A 22,969-nucleotide genomic window follows, 5' to 3' on the forward strand; every position below is an offset into this window, starting at 1 on the left:
TTAGCTTCTCTCTGGAACAGTATGTCAGTTTTGTGACTTCTACTTACTTGGGTTCCTTGTTTCTTTACTTAAGGCTAGCAGGTATTCAAGTTCTACAACAAAGAAAAATATTCATGATTTTATTCATTTGGACTAGCATGAAACACAAAGCACTAAGTCAGATTAGCAAGAAAACAATCTCCATTGGAGAATATAAGAAGTACCATGCTGGGTCAGTCCAAGGTCCATAGAGTCCAGCATCCTGATGGTCACAAAACACGGATTGTGAAATAAATTAAAATCTTTAAGCAACAAATCTGAGACTATTAGAAAAGAAGAAGAATGATTTTTAACACTGCTTATTTTTAGATTTTCTCTGCTTCTATGTTAGACTAACACAACTGATGTACAAGTAGTAAACTGTGCAGTTTCTGCGCCGATCTACTTGTGGCCCTCTTTCCTGATACACATTCCCCATTTTTTCTTTTTCATCTGACCTATAAATTCACTAATCCTCACTAACAAGGAGGCCCGGCTGCCAGAAAGCAATAGGAAAAGACGCAAACTATTTTCCATAACTATTAATCCACCTCCTTGCAAACATGAAAGTTAGCCTTTTCAATCAAATTTTGTTGACCATGCAAAGAACAACTAGCCAAGACACAATTGTCACAGTGAGATCAGTCCAGTTTATTCTCATGTGGATAGTACATGTATAGAGATCTTCATTTTCAGTTTAATTATATTTTTCCTAGGAATTTCTCAGTGTTTGTTACAACAAGAATAAAAATGATATTTACCCATAAAAATGATGTGGTATTTAATTCCATTAATGCCTTGTTTTTGTTCTTGTTGTAATAATAGACTGATATATTCCTGGAAAAAAATACAATAATAACTGAAAATGATGCTCTCTCTACATGTGCAATAATGTGGGGAAAATGGCAGCAAATAACATTGTATTTGCACAGTGCTGCACGAATGTTTTTGAGGAACTAAAAAAAACAAAAAAACCAGGACACATTAATGAGACCAAAAAGAAAGCTCATTCATTTAAGAGAAATTCAATGAAATCTTCGAAATTAATTTTACACTTTTATGTATCTTGAAAGAGTTTATTCCCTATGCTAAAAATAGTGCCCAGAATTTATATTATGTAGAATTAGACTTTTGACTACCATATTACTTCTTATTTTATGAAGGCGATTGTTGAAAGAGCAACCTAGTGCTATTGAGAAGCATTAATGGTAAGGTACTAACAAACACCCTAATCAATAGAAATTTTGTTATATGCTTTAAATCAGGTTCTGGAGAATTTAGGAATACATTCACTTATATGTGCAGCCTACCATTAAATAAGGTGTCAAGAATGGAGATAAGGAAAGCACAGAGAGATAGCAAGTATAATACATGGCATGAAATGAGCAGAGAGGATGCAGAAGAATTCTGATAAAAGTGTGACATTGATCAGGGGGATATACCAATGTGTTTAAAATTTTAGAGCACTAAGAGGATCATTTTGAGACAGCCCTCATAAATTTCACATAAAATAAAGGTGACTTTTAGAAGCCTGATGCACGCATTAATTAGGGGATGTGCAAATACGTTGGGCTTGGGTGTGCCGAGCAGATTTTAAAAGCTGTTGAGATTCACATATATCTCCCGGAGTGCACACATCTCAAAAGTTTTCTAAAAGGGGCAGAGCATGGGCATTTCGGTGTGTGAAGCTAAGATGAGTGCATAAATGCTTAGGCGCTCTGGTGCATACAGATCTCCCCTGCCACATGACTTTACTTCTGCTATTGATGCCATGTAAGTTATATAATAAAGATAAATAGGCAGGTCAGTGAGGTTTAAGAGTCGTGGATAAATGGGGGGAGTGAAGGCTATTAAACCAGGGGGGGTTGGAAGACCTCTCTCTTAACTGGGTAAACTGGGAAAACTGTAAATGTTTTTGGCACGTGCCCCTTTTAAAATTCCCCCACTTATATGTTAGAAGCGGCATTTGTGCGCATAAGCAATGGCATAGGCCCACATAAAGGTGGGTGCAAATGTGCGTGCAGCCAGCCTATCTTATAACAAGAGCGCATGGGATAGATTTTTCAAAGGGTTACGTGCGTGATATACGCACGTAACCCTTTAAAACCTACCCCTGTGCGCGCCGAGCCTATTTAGCATAGGCTCAGTAGTGCGCGCAAGCCCCAGGATGTGCGTATGTCCCGGGGTTTTGAAAAAGGGCCGGAAAGGGGTGAGGCCGGGGGTGAGATGGAAGCCTGGGGGTGGGGCCAGGGGCAGGGCGGTGGTATGGGGGCAGCCCCGAGTCCTCCGGCACAGCAGCTGTGTCTGGGGATGGCGTGCCGGCAGCCGGCCGACACGCGTAACTCCTGCAATAAAGATAGAGGGGATTTAGATAGGGCAGGGGGGTGGGTTAGATAGGGGATAGTGTTCGCTGTGAGGCCACTCCAATTTCGGAGGGAACGGGGAAAGTCATCGGCCTCCCCTAGGGCTCTGCGCGCAAGGTGCACAAGTGTGCACCCCCCTTATGCGCGCCGACCCCAGATTTTATAACATGCACGCGGTAGCGCGCATATGTTATAAAATCGGGTGTACATTTGTGCACGCCGGGTAGCGCACACAAATGTACTCTGCGTGCGTAATATTAAAAATCTGCCCCCATATGTTATAAAATAGTCAAGTCCCAGGGCATGGGCTAACATATGTGTGCCCGTGCACCAGTTTTAATTAACATTCACCTTATAATGTATATCAATTTTCAAAGGAAAAGCGTGCATATTTTTCCTTGAGAATTATCCCATCCAACCTACCAACCTACCAACATGGCATTGCACCTGCTAATTTATGTACTTAAATACTTAAGTATTTAAGTATTTATGTATTTAAATACTTAAGTTATTAAGTATTTATTCTGTTGTCACACCTTGTTATTTGTAAACCGGCATGATGCGACTCCCATCGCGAATGCCGGTATATAAGAAATTTAAATAAATAAAATAAAATAAATGTGCAGATTTTATGGTGGGAAATTTACCTGCATATTTTTGAAATTGCTAACGTATGTATAACTGCAAACCCCTTCCCTACCCCACTTGCGGGAATACCTATGCCGAGCCGGGTAATCTTACACATGCAGAGCATTCTCCCATAAGTTTACATACACATCAGGCACTGCAATAACATGCCATTTCCTCTGGCCCCAGGTCAGCAGGAGAAGAGGAAAACTATGGAGACTCGTTCACAAAATTAGGGTTAAGCATAGTGCAAAACAGCATTGCTCTACACATTAGCTAGCACTGACATTTGCACAACTGTCATTCATAATCTAAATGCAAATGAATCACCTGCACCATATGTTAATGTTTTTTTCACGTATTGACGGCCCGAGTGCAGGAGATCACTCCCGGACCCCTCTGGACCACCAGGGACTTTTGGCAAGTCTTGTGGGGGACAGGAGGGTCACAAGATGGTGCCAGCCATCTATTGCTCCTACCATGTGACAGGGGCTGACCAATGGCACCGGTAGCCCCTGTGACATACAAGGTCAAAGGCTATCGGCGCCATTTTGATGCAAGACAGGCCCGACAGCTCGATGGCACGGAGGAAGAAATCGCTTGTGGGACACTGCTGGACCACCAGGGATGTTAGTAAGTCTTGGGGAGGGATTGGGATGGTGGTGGGGGTTGTATTTAATGTATTTTAATACTTGGGGTGGGTTTTTTTGAGCTTCGTTTTCCCGTGTTGTTTTTTGGGCCCGTTTCGTTTTTCCTCGTTTAGTTTTTGTTCGTTTTTCAAGAAAACTAACCGAGGAAAAACGAACTTTATCCCAAAGCGTCTGACTCAAAAAACAACCCGGTAGAAAAAAATGAAGCTCATCTCTAACCCAGTCCTGGTCCTGTCTAATACTTACAGCCTCTCACCTCATTGGAAGCATGTAAAGTGTAGCATACACACTGGCGAGCTTTTCTCAGTATCTGGGCATAAGCGAGAGCTTCCCTCCCCCCCCCCCATAAAAAAGCCCCCCCCCCAAGGGATTAAGAGCCAGCATGGGATCAATTATGCTAGTCGGAACAGCCCCAGAAGATATAAATTAGATTGTGTGCCCTTAGGACTTAACACACCCAACTAAGGGTTTCACATGAATAATGGTCTTTTGAGTGACTGTGTGTACTGTTCTCCCCTGTTCAGAATGAACCTATCGGAGCTGCACTGAACTGTGTCATGCTTCAGCAGCATCCAAAGAGACTCCTTCTGGGATGGTGAAGATACAGAAGGAGGGCTACAGTTGCAATTTTCTTATGCAACCTGCTTCCTGGTTTCACCTTTGTATTAGTATTAAAATCAAGACATACCAGTTAGATATCCATGTAAGGCACAGATTGTGATCACTTGCAAATGCTCTTCTTATTTTTTTATTTTTTTATTTATGCCTTTCAAAATACAGAGAGATAAGTTTAAGGAATACAGATACATTTGTAAACTAAGAACCATTATAATATAACATGGAAATCATATTTCAAATCTGTATATTAGGAGGTAATCCCCAGAAAGAAAAAATGCATTAATAAGTGTTTAAAGGTAAAGTAGGGCGTTACCCCCCCTTAACAATTGAAAAAAAGAGATACACATGGTATATATTTACTTTGCCTCAAATCCTGTAGCTAAAGTCTCTTGGGTATGAGAATCGAGAAAGGATCGTAGTTGTGATATTTCATAAAATATATATTTCTGATTTTGATACTGTTGCGTTCGTGCCTATTCTTCAATGGCCCTTTCTTCTGGTATGTAAAGAAGGCAAGAATCTGCAACTGGGAAGGCTCTGTTAAGGGAGATGATGTAATCACCTCCCTAATTTTGGCCTTCCTTTTGGTGTGGGGCATCATTCTCTATTAAGAAAAAAACCTCAGATTCAAGACTCTCTCTTCACAACAATCTCTAAATACACTCTACTTCCTTCCTGGGTGGAGGTTTTGGATCGAGGGAGCTAGGAAATAGGCAATAAAGTGAATCAATTACTCACTGTTTTTAGAGGTGGATATAAGGTTAAAGATGTAATGTCCAAGTACCCAATAAATTTCAGCAAATCTCCAACAAAGTCACGTGGCCCTTTGGTGCGCGGCTTCGCCGATGCGCTGGCGGCGAACGCCGCAGGGGGCTGGCTTTTAAAGAACTAGCCAGTCACCCTTTGATGACATCAGCATTAGGAAAACTGATCGCTGTAGGTCCGTTGGGGGCTGGGGAGTCCTCCTCACCCCTTTCTCACCTCCAGCAGGTAATGGCAGTCCAATATTGGGCACTTTCTCGCTCCTCCACCTTGTTTAAATGCCGCAGGGGCTGGCTTTTAAAGACTAGCCAGTCACCCCTTGATGATATCAGCATTAGGGAAACTGATCACTGTAGGTTGGTTGGGGACTGGGGGAGCCCTCTTCACCCCTTTCTCACCTCCAGCAGGTAATGGCAGTCCAATATTGGGCACTTCCTCACTCCTCTACCTTGTTTAAATGCCGCAGGAGGATGGCTTTTAAAGAACTAGCCAGTCACCCCTTGATGACATCAGCGTTAGGGAAACTGATTGCTGTAGGTCCATTGGGGGCTGGGGGAGCCCTCCTCACCCCTTTCTCACCTCCAGCATACTGTACTGACTCAGCAGATTAAGCAAATCATTCAAAGAAATTGGCTCGTATTAAGCCCACACTCCATTTTTTAGTCTCCCCCCATGTTCACTTACTCTAGGGGTCCTAATATTAAGCAACATGTGGTCAGAGCAGCTTTTCAGTGCAAACTAGCAGCTAGTGTGGTAGGATAAACCCAATGTAGTAAGTGTATTTTTTGCGCACAGACACATACTGGCATAGAATGTGTGGACCCCAAAAGTGGAATGAAAGTTCATAGAAAACAAGATGTTGACTGTAACACAAATGTTTTGATCTATGTCCTACAATGCCCTTGCCTTATGACATATATGGGCTGCACAAAACGCAAAATACGGATACGACTAACCGAACACAAAAGTTGCATCAAAAATAAGGATCTAAAAGCGCCTATTGTGCACCATTGCATTTCTGACAATCATTCTTTTGAAGATCTCAAGTGGTTAATTTTTGAGCATGTCCCCTCCTCATGGCATGGAGGAGACAGACAATCAATCCTTAATTTCAAGGAGAATCAGTGGATTCACTGCTTACGATGTGTTGAACCATTCGGACTTAATGAAAAAATAGAATGGTTTTCTCTCATTTGACAACGTTATAAGGTCCCCCCTTTTTTTCAAGATGACTTCCATATGACATATATACCCATGTTTGGACACAAATACTTCCAACTTGATTTTTCAAAATGGCCTCCTTATGATGTACATAACCTTTTTTGGGTATACCTACATCATTTCCGCCTGTCACGCTCAAAGACCGGCGGGATTTCTTTTGTATAAATGGCAGCGTTTTTCAGCGTACATTTGTCAATGCCGGACTCATCAGATGCAGCAGGTAGATCGTTTCACCATGCATGTAAGTTCTAAGTTGATGTCCATTTGACAATAACACAAGATTGGATGCAGTAGAAAACGCAAATTTAAAATGTTGGTTCGTTTCTCTTCTTCCAGTGGTAATGAAGCCTCGGTTAATAAGGCATTGACCATTTCACATAGATCAAGTAGGTGTCTTCCCACATTCTGATACGCCTCCATGTTTAGATATTGTTCAACTTTTAAAGGGTTTCTCTCACACTTTTCTAGATTGTTCACCAGTCGTCACTAGCCGGCATTAAGCATTTTCTTTTTCCCTGAAGAAGGAGCGTCCTCCGAAACATTGCAGTGTCAGATAGAACAAGACATCTTATCAAAAAAAGCCCGGCACCAGTCTGTGTGTAGTCCACTGATTGTGGACTACACACAGACTGGTAACATAAAGCCCTATTGGATACTTGACCAAAAGGTGGACTTAAGCCTAATTTATGGATATGTGCATGATAGCTTCTCATTGAAGAATCACTGACTTACCATGACCAATGATTAGAAAAGCCCTAACACCTTCTAGAGCTTCATTCAAAAAGCTTGTAGCCCCTAGCGGCACTATATGAGGTCACTACAAAGTCAAAAATTATTAGTTACCCTGTCATATTATTTATAACTGGATTTTATATATTTTCCTATCAAAACTACTGCATGTAACTACAGCTGCTAATTTGTGCACAGGAAAATTACCCACATACTTTTACAAATCTAAAAGTATGTGTACAAGTCCAAACCCCTCCCAAGCCCTGCCCTGGTAATACCTTCCGCTCAGTCCAGGTAAACTTCTATCCATACAGGACATCCGTGATTAAGCTTACCTGCATACTAGGCAGGCAATTTTATAATAAGCCATTTCCACGGGTAAAGCACTGCTTTACCCGTGGAAATGTCTGGGAAAATTAATTTTCCTATGCTCATTGGATATTTATTGTGGTCTGTAAACTTGAATATATAAGGAAATGTTTGTTACACAAGGCACAATAAGTACATAATATGATAAGTGGTGCTCCACAAACATGCTCAGTAGGGAACTTGTTCAACTTTTTAAGGAATCATATTCATTTCATTGTTTATACTATAATAAAACTAGATTTCTTACCATCTGCATCCAGTTTATAGCTGGATGAAATGCCCTTAGTGTCACTCACAGACACAGAGTAGGTTCCCAAGTCCACTTTATCTGGATTTTTAAAGTACAGCTTGGAACTGAAAGAGGAAAAAACCCAGTTATTGAGTAAATACTTATAAGGTTCAACATGCACTTTCTCAATAGTGCTGTAAGACTCACTTTTCTCCCAAAGTCTCAACATGAAACCTAAGGTCATCAGTAATCTCCTCATAGGATTTGCACCAAGTAAACTGAGACATATCGGTCATCTCCTTGCACTCAAATTCTAGGTATATGTTACCTCCTTCATCCACAGCTGCACTGATTTCTTTGGTCCCTGCGAATTGAGAATCAAAATACAAGACAATGTTTATAAGTAGCACGGGATAATGCAGGATCTCTTTCCTTACAGGGCAATATCACAAGCAAATGTATATGAGGTTAAACAGCCGTATATTTGGTGAAACTCTTTCCTTGAACTGAAAATGAATGGATAACGTTCTAAACCTATGCTGCCCCAGAGTTTTGTGGCATTATGCAGAAACAAGGGCTAATAGAAGAAATACTATGTATGCAAATATTGATGCCTACGCAGTTGTTTCCAGTGAATGGTTTCACTACCCAACCTGCCTCAACCCAACCTGCTTTCTTTAATTTCTGCTTTTCTTTTTCAATCTTTTCACAGTGCTTCAGGTAGCCTAAAAAGAATTTAAGCAAAAAAAAAAAAATTATTCCATCTGCCTGCTGAAGCAAACTCATGCATTTGTAAGTCATCTTCAAGGGAAAAAATCTTTTGGGGATCAGCTATGTCCCCACCTCTATTCTTAAAAGTTTTAGGAAGCAAAAAATCCTTCATGTTGGATGGTTCGTGCTCTACCTACTTTTTCTAATAGTTCCTCCTCTATTTTTATATTTTTATCTTTTCTGTTTTAGGACTTTCACCTTTCTTCTGTCTTGCTAGATAATAATGGCTGTCCCATAACCCCACTCAGTTGTTGATGATCTTCCTTCAGCCCGATATTTCTGCTGAAAACATTAATGCAGCTCATTGAACCACTCAAGAGAATCTTTGGCCTTCTGAAAGTGAGGGTCTATTTTCTAGAACATAGGCAGGTTCTTCTCTTTCACACTTGAGAAGGTCTGCATGGTCTTCTTGACCTGTGCTGTGTTATACCCTGTGCCCGGTGAGATACTATTTCCCTCTGAATGAAAACCAAGCTGTGGTTGAAAACTCTGCAGAAACCAAAGACCCTGTGACTCCATATTCACAGGTAGATTTTAAAAGCGTTGCTCATGCAGAAATGCGTATGTGGCCCGTGCACGAGGAACACAAATTTTAAGAAGCTGGGAAGTATGTGTGTTAAGAATAAGGAGACAGAAAGGGGGTGGGGAAGGGGTGTTCTGGGGTGGGGCCAAGATATATGCATGTAACCCCTGAATGTTGCAAGGCTAACCATGGCAACATGCACCAAGTTATACAGGTAACTTTACTACTGGTTCTGATGAGGTGCAAGTGAGTGAAAGAGAGAGAGGAAGAGTGAGTGAGCCTCTTTTAAAGGGCCAGTCTGACACTCTCTATATATCCCACTGTAAGGGGGCACTTTCAACTCAGGGTGGGTTTATTTTTTTTTTTTTGGGGGGGGGTCGATTTTACATTGGTCTGCGAAGGCCACAAGAGTCTGTAGACCCTTGTAACACTGCCTCTCAAAACCCACCCTGAGTTGAAAGTGCCCCCCCCTTACAGTGGGAAATATATAGAGTATCAGATTGGCCCTTTAAAAGAGTATCTTACTCTCTCTCTCTCTCTTTCTCTCATGCAGTAGTGATATTTTAAATGGTGCACGCACAATATAAAATTAAATGTATTTTTGCTCATGTACCCCATACATGCATTTATGAGCACACATGCGCACCTTCTAAAATGTACTTTTAAGGGAGTAGGGAAAAGAGCACAGGCAAGCAGAAGCAGCGGGGGGGGGGAGGGGAAGGAGGGCCCAGGAATCAGAGAAGGGATGAAAGTGTAAAGGGGAAGCGCACAAGGGGAGGGGGAGAAAAGCAGTGGTTTAGAAGTAGTAGAGAAAATACAAGAGAAGGGATGGGCTCATGTCTGTGTAGCTGGGCTCAGCGTGAAAAGGCTTGGGCTCATATGTGTATCCCCCTTTCCTTCAGCTGTCATAGCTCTGCCCACCCACCTATTACTGGGTTTCAAGCAAGGCGATGAAATGGCCTAGTCACAGTTTATATGGCATTAGGGGTGCCCAGCCCAGGTAGCTGACTGTGAGTTGAGCTTTTCATTTGCAGATATGAGCCTATCATATGCAATATGGTAGTGGACAAAATAATCTGATACCATCGCAATGACACCCTCCTGATCAATGGCAGGGGAGGTATCAATAATGCAATAACACTGGATCCACAACTAGACCAAGTTAACTTGATCATCATGTGGCAGCTTCTATGGCTGAGTCAAGCATATGAATAATGAGAGTAATTGTAAGCATAATGAAGATAGTTCCATGCTGGAACTATCTTCATTATCTTTTGGGAAAAAAAAATACTATTCAAATTGCTGGCCGTAATCTAGGATGAGATTTGTGTATAGTGTCTTCCAGCATATTTTTGCAATTATAGAGGTGGTGTATGTGTACAGGGCTGGATTTAATACTTTGGCACCTAAAGGCAGGGTGGTTGTGTCATTGGAGGTCTGAGAGCAGGGCGTAGTCACAGAGTGCCACAATGGTGCCTCTTTGACCTGGCACAGGCACACAGTCCTGCAGCAAATTGGAGCAGGCTCTTTTTCAGTTTGCCTATTTGGCACCTTCAAAGTGTGGCACCCTAGGCATTTGTCTGTGTTGCCTTGGCCTAAATCTGAGCCTGTATGTGTAAGGGAACCTGAAAGTCTTATTGTAAGCACTTTTGTTATGAGTTATGCATCTGAGTTGAAGGCAGATAAGAAAAAAATCCCCAAGGTCCATTGATGTATTTGAAATCTCTTTTGGCTTCATGTCCTTCCTCCGTGCTGACACCAGCAGTTGGAATGTGCTCAGTAGAATTGGTCCACTTCAGTTCCAGGTGTGAATGATGTCATTCACACAAGATTTATATCCAAAAAGGGAAAATGAGTGAAGGAGAAGATTAAATGAGGTCACAGTGTATTCCACAGAATGAGGACAGGTTTAAAATCTAGGCAAAATTCAGTTATAAGATTTCAATGAAATACGTTCACTCTGTTTTTGAATACAAAATGCTAATTTGTGACTTTTTTGTACACTTCCAAATATGGCAGCATCGAACCTTTACTGTTTAGGGAGGGGGATGTGCAAAACCAATTTACCTGGGTGGAGGAACAGCCTAGTGGTTAAAGCAGTGGACTATGACCCTGGGAAACCAGGGCTCACATCCTGCTGTCACACCTTGTGATCTTAGGCAAGTCACTTTACTCTCTGTTGCTTCAGGTACAAAATTAGATTATAAACCCTGTGAGGATAAGGAAATACCTATAGTACCTGAATGTAATCCACTTTGAAGTGCCAAAAAAAAGAATATAAAAATCTAAATTAATTAATTAATTAATCAGCCATCTGAAAAATGCCCACCCTGTACATGGGGGTAAAAGCACCCATGGAGATCAACAATGGATGCACTTTTACTCACAAGTCTGGGGTGCAGCTAGGTTGGGGAAGTAATAAGAAGCATAGTTTAACATTTTCAGAAAATGGCAATTACAACCCTTAAACAAAGCTCAAGGGGATGCCTGCACAGAGTGTCAGTTACAACCCGAAACAGAAGGTGAGGGGGTAACCAGCTTGGAGCGGTAATTACAACCATAAATATCTTGCTGAGAAGACTGGATGGGCCATTTTTGTACTCTCTCTGCCATCATTTACTATGTTAACTATGTTACTCGTGTTATTTTTCATGGAAAACGTACTCACAGATAAAGCAGGTGCAAATCTTTGCAGGTACTTTTTTCCTGGGCAGTTTTCAAAGAAAAAGTATTTCCCTTTGAGAATTGGTGCGAAGTCCACAGGGAAAATTACCCATGGACGTTGCACCTACTTCCAAACTTTTGAAAACTGCCCCCTATGAAAAGGGAGTAAGCACCTAAACTAAATAGATGAAAACTGGGAGCCATAGCACTAGAAAGCACAATTTTTGCACAGTGACTTTTAGAATGAGAGAAGATTTTTAAATAAAGTTGTACCACCACATGAATGGAAGAGTATTCTGCTCAACACTGATTATTTTTCTTATAATAGGCATAATGGAAATGCATGATATGCAAATACCTGAATGAAATAATGCAGCTTTTTTTTTTTTTTTTGCTTACTAAAACTTCACAAAGTACTGATTTCACAAGTAATTTAACACTGGCAGTGTGAAGTGGTTCCAGTCTGGTTCCTGACTTTACTGCTATAAATATGAACCTGTTAAAAAGATTACCTGGTCTAGTCTGCAAAAGCACTGGCTCAGAAGTTTCAGAAGGTTTGCCTACACCAGCATCATTCACGGCCCGGATTCGGAAAACATATGTTTTGCCTTCTTCTAATCCAGCTACCTGTAAAGTAACAAAAAGTACACACGTGCTGTGTGAAGTCTACAACATTATTGCACCCTGGAATCCTACAGAAATGCAGCTATGATTCTGCAAAATGATCATGAGGAGATGATGAAAAAATTAATCAAGATATGTACAGTACAGGGAGTTGATAGGCAGAGAAAAGCCTTTTATAAGTCTCTCCCTTTCTACTGCTGCTTTACATGTCACACCAATGTATTATGCTCAAGGATCTTCTTTATTCAGAACCTTAGTGTCAACTGAAATTAATGTCAAGCAAAGCAATGATGACTTATGCATGAATATTTATTCAAGCCCCGTGTAGGATTCAGGAGCCACGCAAGTATTTTGCCTTGGATGAGCAGAACAGAAAGGCATATGAGAAGATACCAAATGTCTGTGTAGGTTAGTTTGTGCATGCACTTGTATGTGGATGTATCCTTTATTAGGGATGTGAATCGTTTTTTGACGATTTAAAATATTGTCCGATATATTTTAAATCGTCAAAAAATCGTTAGGGCCACGATACAATACCAATTCCCCCGATTTATCGTTAAAAAATTGTAAATCGGGGGAAGGGGGAGGGCAGGAAAACCGGCACACTAAAACCCCCTAAAACCCACCCCCGACCCTTTAAATTAAATCCCCCACCCTCCCGAACCCCCCCCCCCCAATGCTTTAAATTACCTGGGGATCCGGCGGTGGTCCAGAACGGCGGCGGTCCGGAACCCCCGCTGAACGACCTCCTGCAGTCGATCTCCTGCCGGCGCCATTTTCCGTACGAAAACGATTTGCGGCGAGAAATCGCTCCCGGAACCCCGCTGGACTCCCAGGAAACTTTTGGCCAGCTTGGGGGGGCCTCCTGACCCCTACAAGACTTGCCAAAAGTCCAGCGGGGGTCCGGAACGACCTCCTCCGTCGAATCGTTTTTGTCTATGGCCGCCGCCATTTTGCGGCGGCCATTTTGAAAAATGGCGCCGGCTGAAGACAACACGATTCTATTGAGGGGGCCGTTCCGGACCGCCGCCGTTCTGGACCACCGCCGGATCCCCAGGTAATTTAAAGCATTTGGGGGGGGGGGGTTGGGAGGGTGGGGGATTTAATTTAAAGGGTCGGGGTGGGTTTTAGGGGGGTTTAGTGTGCCGGCTCACGATTTTAACGATTTTTCACGATAGTTTACACATCCAAACGGCAACAATACGATTCCCTCCCCCTCCCAGCCGAAATCGATCGTTAAGACGATCGAGGACACGATTCACATCTCTATCCTTTATAACTTAAATGATGGGACTTAGCTGCATCTGATTTTTTATGGAGTGAGGTGCTGGAAGGAAAGCATCTGACTTTTCTTCTTTCTAATTTTATGAGTGATATGCAGGGGTGCAGCAGGAGAGCAAAATTGACACCATCTGATTTTTTGGGAGGTTCAGAAGCCTCCTGCTTCTTTAGGCTGTCTGCACAATTGAAATTAACCCCTGCTTGGGCTATTGCACCATAAGCCTTCATTCAGAGCTGCATTTTCCCTAATTTTTGATCTCCTACCACCTTGCCCAGTAATCACAGTGGCAGTACCATAAAATGTTGTTCTCTCTGGGACCCACTACATGTGCCCTTAGCCATTCGGAGTCACAGTTGCCCAGTAGCTGGAACTCTCTTCTCCTATAGGCTGTCAATACGGCTTTTGCAGCACCCCAGTCCTGGCTGGCCAAAGGATCAGAAGAAGCCAGGGCTTAGGAATCAAACCTGGATCTTCTGTATGACACTCTATAACACATCCACTGAGATACTGAGCTGGCTCCACCATCTCAATTAAAAACAACAACAAAAAACCCCCCTACAATACAATTTCCATTTTCAAGGCAGCAGGAAGTCAAGATGGTGATATGAGTTGGCCATGGAGCTGTGACTGGCTATATTGTTCTCTATACTGGTTTCTTAATCAGCAATGCCTTCTAAAAGGAAGGGGAAGGGGCAAATCTATCCTTCTGAGGCTCACCTTCTTCATGGACAGTTGTCCATTGAGGGCTTTCCTGAACAGAGGGACATGAGTAACCCCAATGCGGATCTTCTTGGAGAAGCACTGGATTCACCTGGGGAAGAGGTTTCCCTCAGTCCCTTGGATCTCCATCCATCGCCAACCGAACAGAGCTGCCTTCTTGTTAGTATTGCTGCAGCGCTGACTGATGAGGTCACTGATGCAGTTGCATCAGAGGAAGCTGCGGAAGGGTGTGGCCCCAACAGAACGCTCCCTAACCAGCATTTCTGATACTTGGAGAAGAGTCCTGGGTCAACATCAGCCGAGTCCTGGGCAAATTGGTGAGAGGACTCATTTCACCCTTGGATTTCATCCCTGGTGAAAATGTTTCATCATTGGTTAAACTGGAAATGGTGACTCTCTCTGTAAGCTGATGGTAAAATTTGAAGCTTCCTTCTCAGACTGTTGGTAAAATTTGAAGCTTCCTTCTCAGACTGTTCTAATAAGATTAATCAGGTATCTCTCTGAACAATTGGAATCCCTTACCCAGAAGTATAACAGCAATTGTAGAAACATTCTAGGAGAATTCAAGTTTTAGAGAGTGAAGCTACAAGTATTCAAACTGTTAATGTCATGATTATTCAGCATCAGGGCATTCTTTCTAGGAGAGTGTAATTTATTGAAAATCGACTGAGACATTTGAATTTATGGGTTTTTTTAAGTTTCCCAGAGTGATAGGGGAATTGCCATGTGTGCCACGTGTGACTTTAAGGATATGCTTAATGGAAGTTTTACATACGCCCTCAGATGCTATTCTTCCTTTAACAGAGTGTAGTTTTTTGCCTTCTGGTACTGTGTAACCTCCATTAGATGTATTGAATTTGACTGCCTTTTTGGAAGCTTCTACTCCTGAAATATATGATAGAGCTACTCTCTTAGTATCTTTTGTTTCTAAACAAGATTTACATGTTATTATAAGATCATATTTTACATATATGAATGTTAATTTTTTAGGTCAAGTTGTTATAATTTGTCCAGATTTGGCAAGAACCACTTAGGAGAGAAGGAAGGAGTTCTTGGCGTAACATCAAGAGGCATATGCTTTGGGGGATTCCTTTTTATTAAGATACTGCTGTAAGTGTGTTGATAAATATGCAGCAACCCATCAGGATTATTACAATGAGTCCCTGGTCTTGAATCCGGTGAGCTAGGATAGGAAAGGTAGTAGAGGGAGGGGTGCAGCATTATTGAATATCTCCTTCGCTGGGGTCATTAGAATGGCCTGCCCCCTGGCTGCTTGTAAAATCAGGCTGCAGCAATTCTAGGTGTGGCATTTTGGTTAAGAGTTAGAGAGAGTAGGATTTTTTTCCTTGAGTTGTTCTCCTGCTTGGGTACTGGGTTACACAGATAGAGCCAATACCCTAGTGGGAAGGGCATCAGTGCCTGCTTCTGTGCTGGTTCTATTTTTGATTGAGATATATCCCTGGCTAGAGAAATTTGGGGTCTCTGCCAGCTAGGCTAGATCAGGAGGTAGGGAAGATTCCATATGGTGACCTGATGCAGGAAGAGTTCAGATTTTTTACCTTTGTGTGAAGATTTTTTCTAAGTTTCCAGAAGGAGGTTTTTGGTCACCCTTCCTGCCTGAAGAGGGAATATCTGTAGAGAGGCTGTGTTCCATGCTACGTTATTTTCCCTAAGAAAAATTCTATTGAGACAACTGAAGAAGAAAACTGTGAGACCTAGCTTTCTATTCTGAGGAAACCCAATGAATTCTTCACCCTGGGAGAGAGACCCTTAGGGGAGACTGTGCACAGACTAATTCTTTTTGCCAATCATAAGGGGGTTTTCATCCCATCTAAAGATACCCTGCCTGACTGGGAACCTTGCTTGTCTAAACCATAGAGAAAGAGTTTTCCCTGCCTAATTCTCAGAGACACTTACATGGATACATTGGAGAACTGTACATTTTATCTTCTCAAGCCAGGACTGTTGTGAAAGTAACATTTCTAACATTTAAGAACTCTGACAGTAAAGATTTAATTTTGGGCACTCAATCTGAGCCTCCAGAGCCTTTTGTGGCACTTGCATCCCTTGAAATGAATAAAGACCTGAATATCAAACGCCCCCCCACAGGGCAACAAATTGAAAGTCACCCCAGCCATTTTGGGACCTGGATGATTTAGTCCTCCCCCCACTAAAAAAAAGAGCCTCGTCCTGGGGCCCCTAGAAGGTGTCAGAGTGGGTGAATGTTAAAGGATTGGCCCCAGGACCATTATGTGCCCCTGTCCTCCTGTCCCATACACTGGAGAGGGGGGGTTACAAATATAATGCATATGGTTCTATATGTTTTGCTTCAGAAGAGCTAAGTTTTTAGATTCCAGGAAGTTAGTTACAATTACACCAACTCCTAAAATAGGTCAAGAATAGATGATCTTTACCATTATCAGGAATGTCTACGCTTTGGCTGTTTCTTTTCCTTTTCAGTGTTTCTTTTGGAACCCCTACGTTCTCACCTCCCCTTCCGTAGCCCAGTGGCTCGCAACCTTTTTTCTGTCGGGACACACCTGACAGACGGTTCTCACATGTGTGACACACTGAACACATGACTGTCACGGGGCTAAAAATAAACATACACTCTACATCCACAGGAACCCCATGACGCCCAACAATGGGTGCAGAGCAGAACTAGAACATTCCCAGTACAACTCACCATACAAAAAATATTCTGGTATCATTTCAATAACAGCAACACAAACTCTCCCTACTACCAGGTGCAATAGCCCTGCTTATGAAAAGACAGCAGTTCACCACCAATGCATGTCCTATTGAGAAAACAACAAATAAGACTGATACAAATGCCTACATGCTAGTAAAATATGTCACCTCAGTCACACACACAAAACAGACCTTCATCAAGTACAGAAAGACCACAATTATAAATATGGAGACAGAAACTGGAATGGAAACAAAAAAGAAAAAGCATGCAGTGCAAACCTGGAGAAATGGAAACAGAAATATAGCATCTAATATATTCCCAGAATCTGCAATAATGAACACAAACTAATCCGTACAAAGTTACACCTGTATTATGGAACACACTCAAACTGTAACAATCTAACCTATGAAATATTAAACCAGGCCCTAAACACCAATACACCTCATATTAGGAAAACAGCAGCCAAGGTGCTATAGATATCTACCCAGAAACTATAAGCTTGCAGAATACCCTTACTTGGGTCACACATGCAGAACACAGACAAGACCCTCACCAAATGGAGAATAAAGAGACCATAAAGCTAATATATTTGTTTTTCCATTGTTGCACTGCATACAGAGTTTGGCTTCTTGCTGTTTCCAGTTTAGTTTTTATCTACACATTTCTGTTCATACATTCCTCAAGAAATATAAAATAATAATTGTAAAACTATACTAATAAAGAGAATACATGTTTCAAAACAACTGATGAATAGAATAATATCCAATAATTATAAACTCATAAAATTATTAAAATTCTCCAAACACCAATAAAATATTTCAAAACATCAGACATATCACATAATATCCAATAATTAAAATGTCAGTCAATCAAGAAAAATGCACTTAAAAACCACCTTAACTTACCCTGTCCAGCAACTCTCCTACTCCTTTCTTTTGCAGGCAGTAGCACACACCAGAAGCAGCAGGGGCTACTGAAGCTCTGTCCTCATAGTCCTCTTCCTTAGGGCCCAAGACAAGTCTCTCTGCTTCTTTTACACACAGACACACTCACCAGTCAATCTCACATACATGCATACATACATACACCAGTCAGCTCCTCAACTAGTCTCTCAATCTCACACACCAATCAGCTCCCTGACCAGTCTCTCACTCACATGCATACCAGTTTCCTCCCTGACCAATCTCTCTCACAGAGTCACCTCCATGACCAATCTCTCTCATACAGTCACCTCCCTCACCAGTCTCTTTCTCTCTCACATGCACACCAGTCTTCTCCCTGACCAGTTTCTCTTTCTTACATGCACACACAGTCAACTCCCTTACGTCTCTCTCTTACACATGCATACCAGTGACCTCCCTGACCAATCTCTCTCACACACTCACCTCCTTCTCTCACCACACCAATCAACTCCATGACAAGTCTCTCTCATACATGCATACACAATCCCCTCCATGACTGGTCTCTCTTTCTCTTTCATGCACACCAATCCACCTTCTTAACCAGTTTCTCTCGCTCACTTATATACACATCACATGGTCTCTCTCTTTCTCTCTCACATACACTTGATCTCTCTCACTTAAATACAAGCTCTCAGTCACACAAGTCTCTCTCTCTCTCTCTCTCGCTCTCTCAATTACACTCACCTTGCTTGCTCTCAATTTCACTTACTCTTCCTCCCCACCCCCCAAGAGCAACTGGGAGCTGCAGCAGCTTCTCTCCCAGCCCCTGCAGCCCAAGAATTAATCCTATCAGCTGTGGGGACTAATGCTGCTTTCTCTCATTGCAGATTGTCAACTGTTTTTCTCTGGGCCCGTGCTGCTCTTCGGGCCAGTGCTGCCACTCCTTTTGAATGCAGCATGGCCCTTTCTTCTTCCTGCACACCACATGGAGCATCACTTCCACTTCCAGGCCATGGGGTGGGGGGGGGGGGGGGGCGGGGCAGGAAGAAAAAAGGCCATGCTGCAGTTGCCAAATCCCAGTAATATTGGTGCCATTCCTGTCCGGGATTTAGCATGCTGGCAACCCAGATGGTAGCGGCAGCAGTACAAGAATGTCTGCACTAACTGTCGCTGAAGGAGAAGAGAAGAGCAGCCGGTCTAGCGGGAGGGTGCAGCACACTTGCTGGTGCTTGGCGACACACTGGCATGTTGCGTCATACCAGTTGAGAATCATTCCTGTGGACTAAGGTATTGAGAAAGCATTTGTTTTATATATCTTTTGGTTGTTTTTCTAAGTTTCTATGTGTATCTCATTTTGTTTCTGTGCTGTTTATTTGCTTTATAATTTCATTTATTATTAATAAACAGAAATTGAAAACAATTTTTTAATTCCATTTTCAATTATATTTATGTGGTAACTTTGTTCTACATTATTAGCAGGCAAGATAATACCTTTAAGTAACATTTTTCAGTAGTTTTCTCATTTACTGTTGTCCACGCTTCTGAATCTGTCCCTTTATAATCCACAAAATATCCGGTAACGGGGCCTTTTCCGATATAGACTGGAGCTTTCCATAGAATCACCAGTGAGGATTTCCTAACCTCACAGAATGTCAGATCATAGGATGGTCCTAGAAATGCAGATATTTTATACATACAGAGAATAATGTTCAAACAAATGTGGGCAGCAGCATTTACACACATATAGGCTGAAAGCAGATCTACACAAGTATTATATAACACATATGTATGATATATTTGCATTTTATAAAATACATGTATATCTATCCCACAACATACGCATATATGGAGGCTTATGCACAAAAGCATTTAATGCATTGAAACCACATATATCAATGCATTGAACGCGTGTACTTTTCTTTCCTATTATAAAAATATACAAGCAAAAATAAAGTTGGCCTTATTCATGTAAGACCCTATTTCCACGCACAAGTTAGCCAATTTTAAAACATGCGTGCATAAATGTAATTAACCAGTTTACCAATTAGTGCATCACTTTACCCAGTCCTTCTCCAGATCTTCCTGGTTCTTCAGCCTAAACTCCCCCCAGTTCACCCCGAGCTCCCACCCAGTCAGTCATATATAATAAACACATTTAAAACATTTATGCCAGATAATTAGCAAGTGTAAAAATGTGTAAGTTGGCAAATGTAGACATGTAAGTGATTTTTAAAATAGCAACTTATGCACATAAGTTTAGTCCCCACCCCAGAACCTTCCTAGACTGCCCCTTTTTTACATGTATATATGTGCACACAAAAGGAAAAGTACGTGCATATTTTTTACTTTTATAAAATATGGAATATGCAAGTAGATGCTACTTACGCACTATGGGCATTATTTTCAAAAGCATTTTCATGATTAAAATTGGGTTTTACACGTGTAAATGGAGGTAATTTTCAAAGGAGTTACTTGTGTAAATGTAATATACTATCGCAGCAATTTAAAAAAATCATTTATGCGTATAAAGTTACTTATACATGAATATCCTATGGACAATTCAATGGCATATATTGTAGCAATTTTTGAAAGCCCACTTATATGGGTAAAGTCCATTTACATGTGTAAAACCCAATTTTAAGCATCTAAATCTTTTGAAAATCAGGCCCATAATGTTTTGAAAATTCACCTCACAGTAGTAAATTATAATCTCTCAATTGCAAACTATCCAATCTGTAAACCATAATTTAATATCTGACATGCACACATGAAAGGAAAGATATATGTGTTGTTTATGTCTACTAACATTTTGATTTAATTAAGACATGATACTAAACCATAGCACAACCCAGAGCCCTGGGATTCAGCTTCTCAAATACCATTTCATTCATCTCTGTTTTTCTGAAGATTTTTTATATTTCTCTCCTTTTCTCAGTGCAGGTCTTAAAGCGCATCTGTGGACCTCTGTTTGTGAGCTGACCAATTTTAAGACACTGGTCCGAGATATACTAAGCATTTACTCCATAGACACTAAGACAATGACTTTAAAGAGGCACACATGCGCACATGTGCACTCATTTGCCGGCTCGCATCCAGAGATGTGTCCATTTTATAAAATGCGCGCGTATATACGCACACGTTATAAAATAGGTTGGACACACGTAAATGCGCGCGCAGTTGTAGATTTGTCCATGCATGTTATAAAATCCGGGGTCGGTGCGCACAAGGGGGTGCACACTTGTGCACCTTGCGTGCGCCGAGCCCTAGGGGAGCCCCAATGGCTTTCCCCGTTCCCTCCGAGGCTGCTCTGATTTCGGAGCGGCCTCGGAGGGAACTTCCTTCACTCCCTCCACCTTCCCCTCACTTCCCCTACCTAACCCGCCCCCCAGCCCTATCTAAACCCCCGCTTACCTTTGTTAGATAAGTTGCGCTTGCCTCTGGGCAGGCATAGGTTGCACGCGCCGGCCGAGTGCCAGTGCGCGATCCCCTGGCCTAGAGGGCCTTCGGAGCCCTCTGGCCACGCCCCTGCCCCACTCCCTGTCCCTTTTTCAAGCCCCGGGACATACTCGCCTCTCGGGGCTTGCGCGCCGCCAAGCCTATGCAAAATAGGCTCTGCGCGCGCAGGAGTGGGTTTTCAGGGTTACCCAAGTAATATACCCGCGTAATATACGCGCGTAACCCTTTGAAAATCCACCCCACAATTTTTAATAGACCCGTACATGTGTGCACAAATTCCACATCTACTGTACAAGTTGAGGAATTTCCGAAGGAACGTGCGCCAACACCATAGGTTGTTTCCCAGTTCGCTGACAGTTTGCCCAGATAAGAGAGAGGGATTTTTTAACCCCCCCTAGTTAAATAGCCTTCCTTCTCCCCTGTTAGCCCTGACCCTTAAAACCCCGCTGATCTTCCTATTTTTTTTCTTTTTGTTTTAGTACTTACAGTAGTAGTAATGTTATGTGGCAGGGGATTCTGGAGCGCGCCTGTATGCGCAAGCATTTATGCACACAACTTTTGGCTTTCCCCCAACATGCCCACTCCCCACCCAGCCCATGCCCATGCTCCGTCCCCTTTAAGAAACTTTTGGCTTGTGCACAGATTGGGAGATACGCACAACCTCGGGCGGCTTTTAAATTCCAATCGTGCACGTATCTCCCGGTTCAGGCACGTGCAGGCTTTTTAAAATTCATGTATAAGATGGTAACTTTCAAACAGCCATGAAGGCGCACATACACATCTATATCTGGGCATGCGGCCAGATTTGCAGCAATTTTATATCCTGTGCACAGATACACGCGCACATTATAAAATAGCCCTGGCGTGCGAATGTCCGTTCCTAATTTTAAGCTTGTGCACACACAGCAGAGTACGTCGGCTTTGGGACGCGCAAGTGAGGGAATCTTATAACACGAATATGCTAGATGCGAGCACATCTCCCGATTTCACATGCTCCTGTTTTTTAAAATTCATCTTTAAATGAGAAAGACTTTTGAATATGTAGCCTCAATTGTGAAAAACCCTTTTGTATATCTAGCCCTTAGCCAAAGCATCACCTGTCTGCATGAACAAATATGTAATAATGTCTAAACTGATACTGCAGAAATATATAACAACTAGGAATCTAACTTTAAAAAGGATTTCTCCTTTCTGTGCCTATGGTAAATAGGGATGTGAATCGTTTTTTGACGATTTAAAATATCGTCCGATATATTTTAAATCGTCAAAAATCGTTAAAGGCGCGATACAATAGGAATTCCCCCAATTTATCGTCAAAATCGTAAATCGGGGGAAGGGGGATGGGAAGGGGGAGGGGAAGGGGGAGGGCGGGAAAACCGGCCCCAACCCTTTAAAATAAATCCCCCACCCTCCCGAACCCCCCCCCCAAAATGTCTTAAATTACCTGGGGGTCCAGTGGGGGGGTCCCGGTGTGATCTTCCACTCTCGGGCCACGGCTGCGTTGATAGAAGTAGCGCCGGCGCCATTTTGGTTCCTGTCCCCCGACGTCACGAGCGTAGGAGATCGCTCCCGGACCTCCGCTGGACCGCCAGGGACTTTTGGCCAGCGCCGGCCGTATGGCCATTTTGCATTACAGCAACACGATTCGAGTGCAGGAGGTCATTCCCGGACCTCCGCTGGACTTCTGGCAAGTCTTGTGGGGGTCAGGAGGCCCCCCCCCAAGCTGTCCAAATGTCCCTGGGGGTCCAG

The 22,969-nt window shown here is 42.4% G+C and overlaps 1 protein-coding gene across 2 annotated transcripts in view; it reads right to left on the bottom strand.

Annotated features, from left to right (window-relative positions):
- Positions 1-22,969, bottom strand: part of MYOM2 (myomesin 2) — a 261,629-nt gene that overhangs the window by 81,675 nt on the left and 156,985 nt on the right. For both annotated transcript variants that reach the window (XM_029595753.1, XM_029595751.1), the window contains 5 exons: positions 19,256-19,434; positions 12,057-12,171; positions 7,794-7,950; positions 7,605-7,711; positions 48-92 (listed from right to left, as the gene is read on the bottom strand). In XM_029595753.1, coding sequence (XP_029451613.1) covers positions 48-92; positions 7,605-7,711; positions 7,794-7,950; positions 12,057-12,171; positions 19,256-19,434 — 603 coding nt within the window. The remainder of the gene's footprint in view (positions 1-47; positions 93-7,604; positions 7,712-7,793; positions 7,951-12,056; positions 12,172-19,255; positions 19,435-22,969) is intronic.

The sequence above is a fragment of the Rhinatrema bivittatum genome, chromosome 3 (assembly GCF_901001135.1).
Source record: "Rhinatrema bivittatum chromosome 3, aRhiBiv1.1, whole genome shotgun sequence".
In the NCBI taxonomy this organism is placed as follows: Eukaryota; Metazoa; Chordata; class Amphibia; order Gymnophiona; family Rhinatrematidae; genus Rhinatrema; species Rhinatrema bivittatum.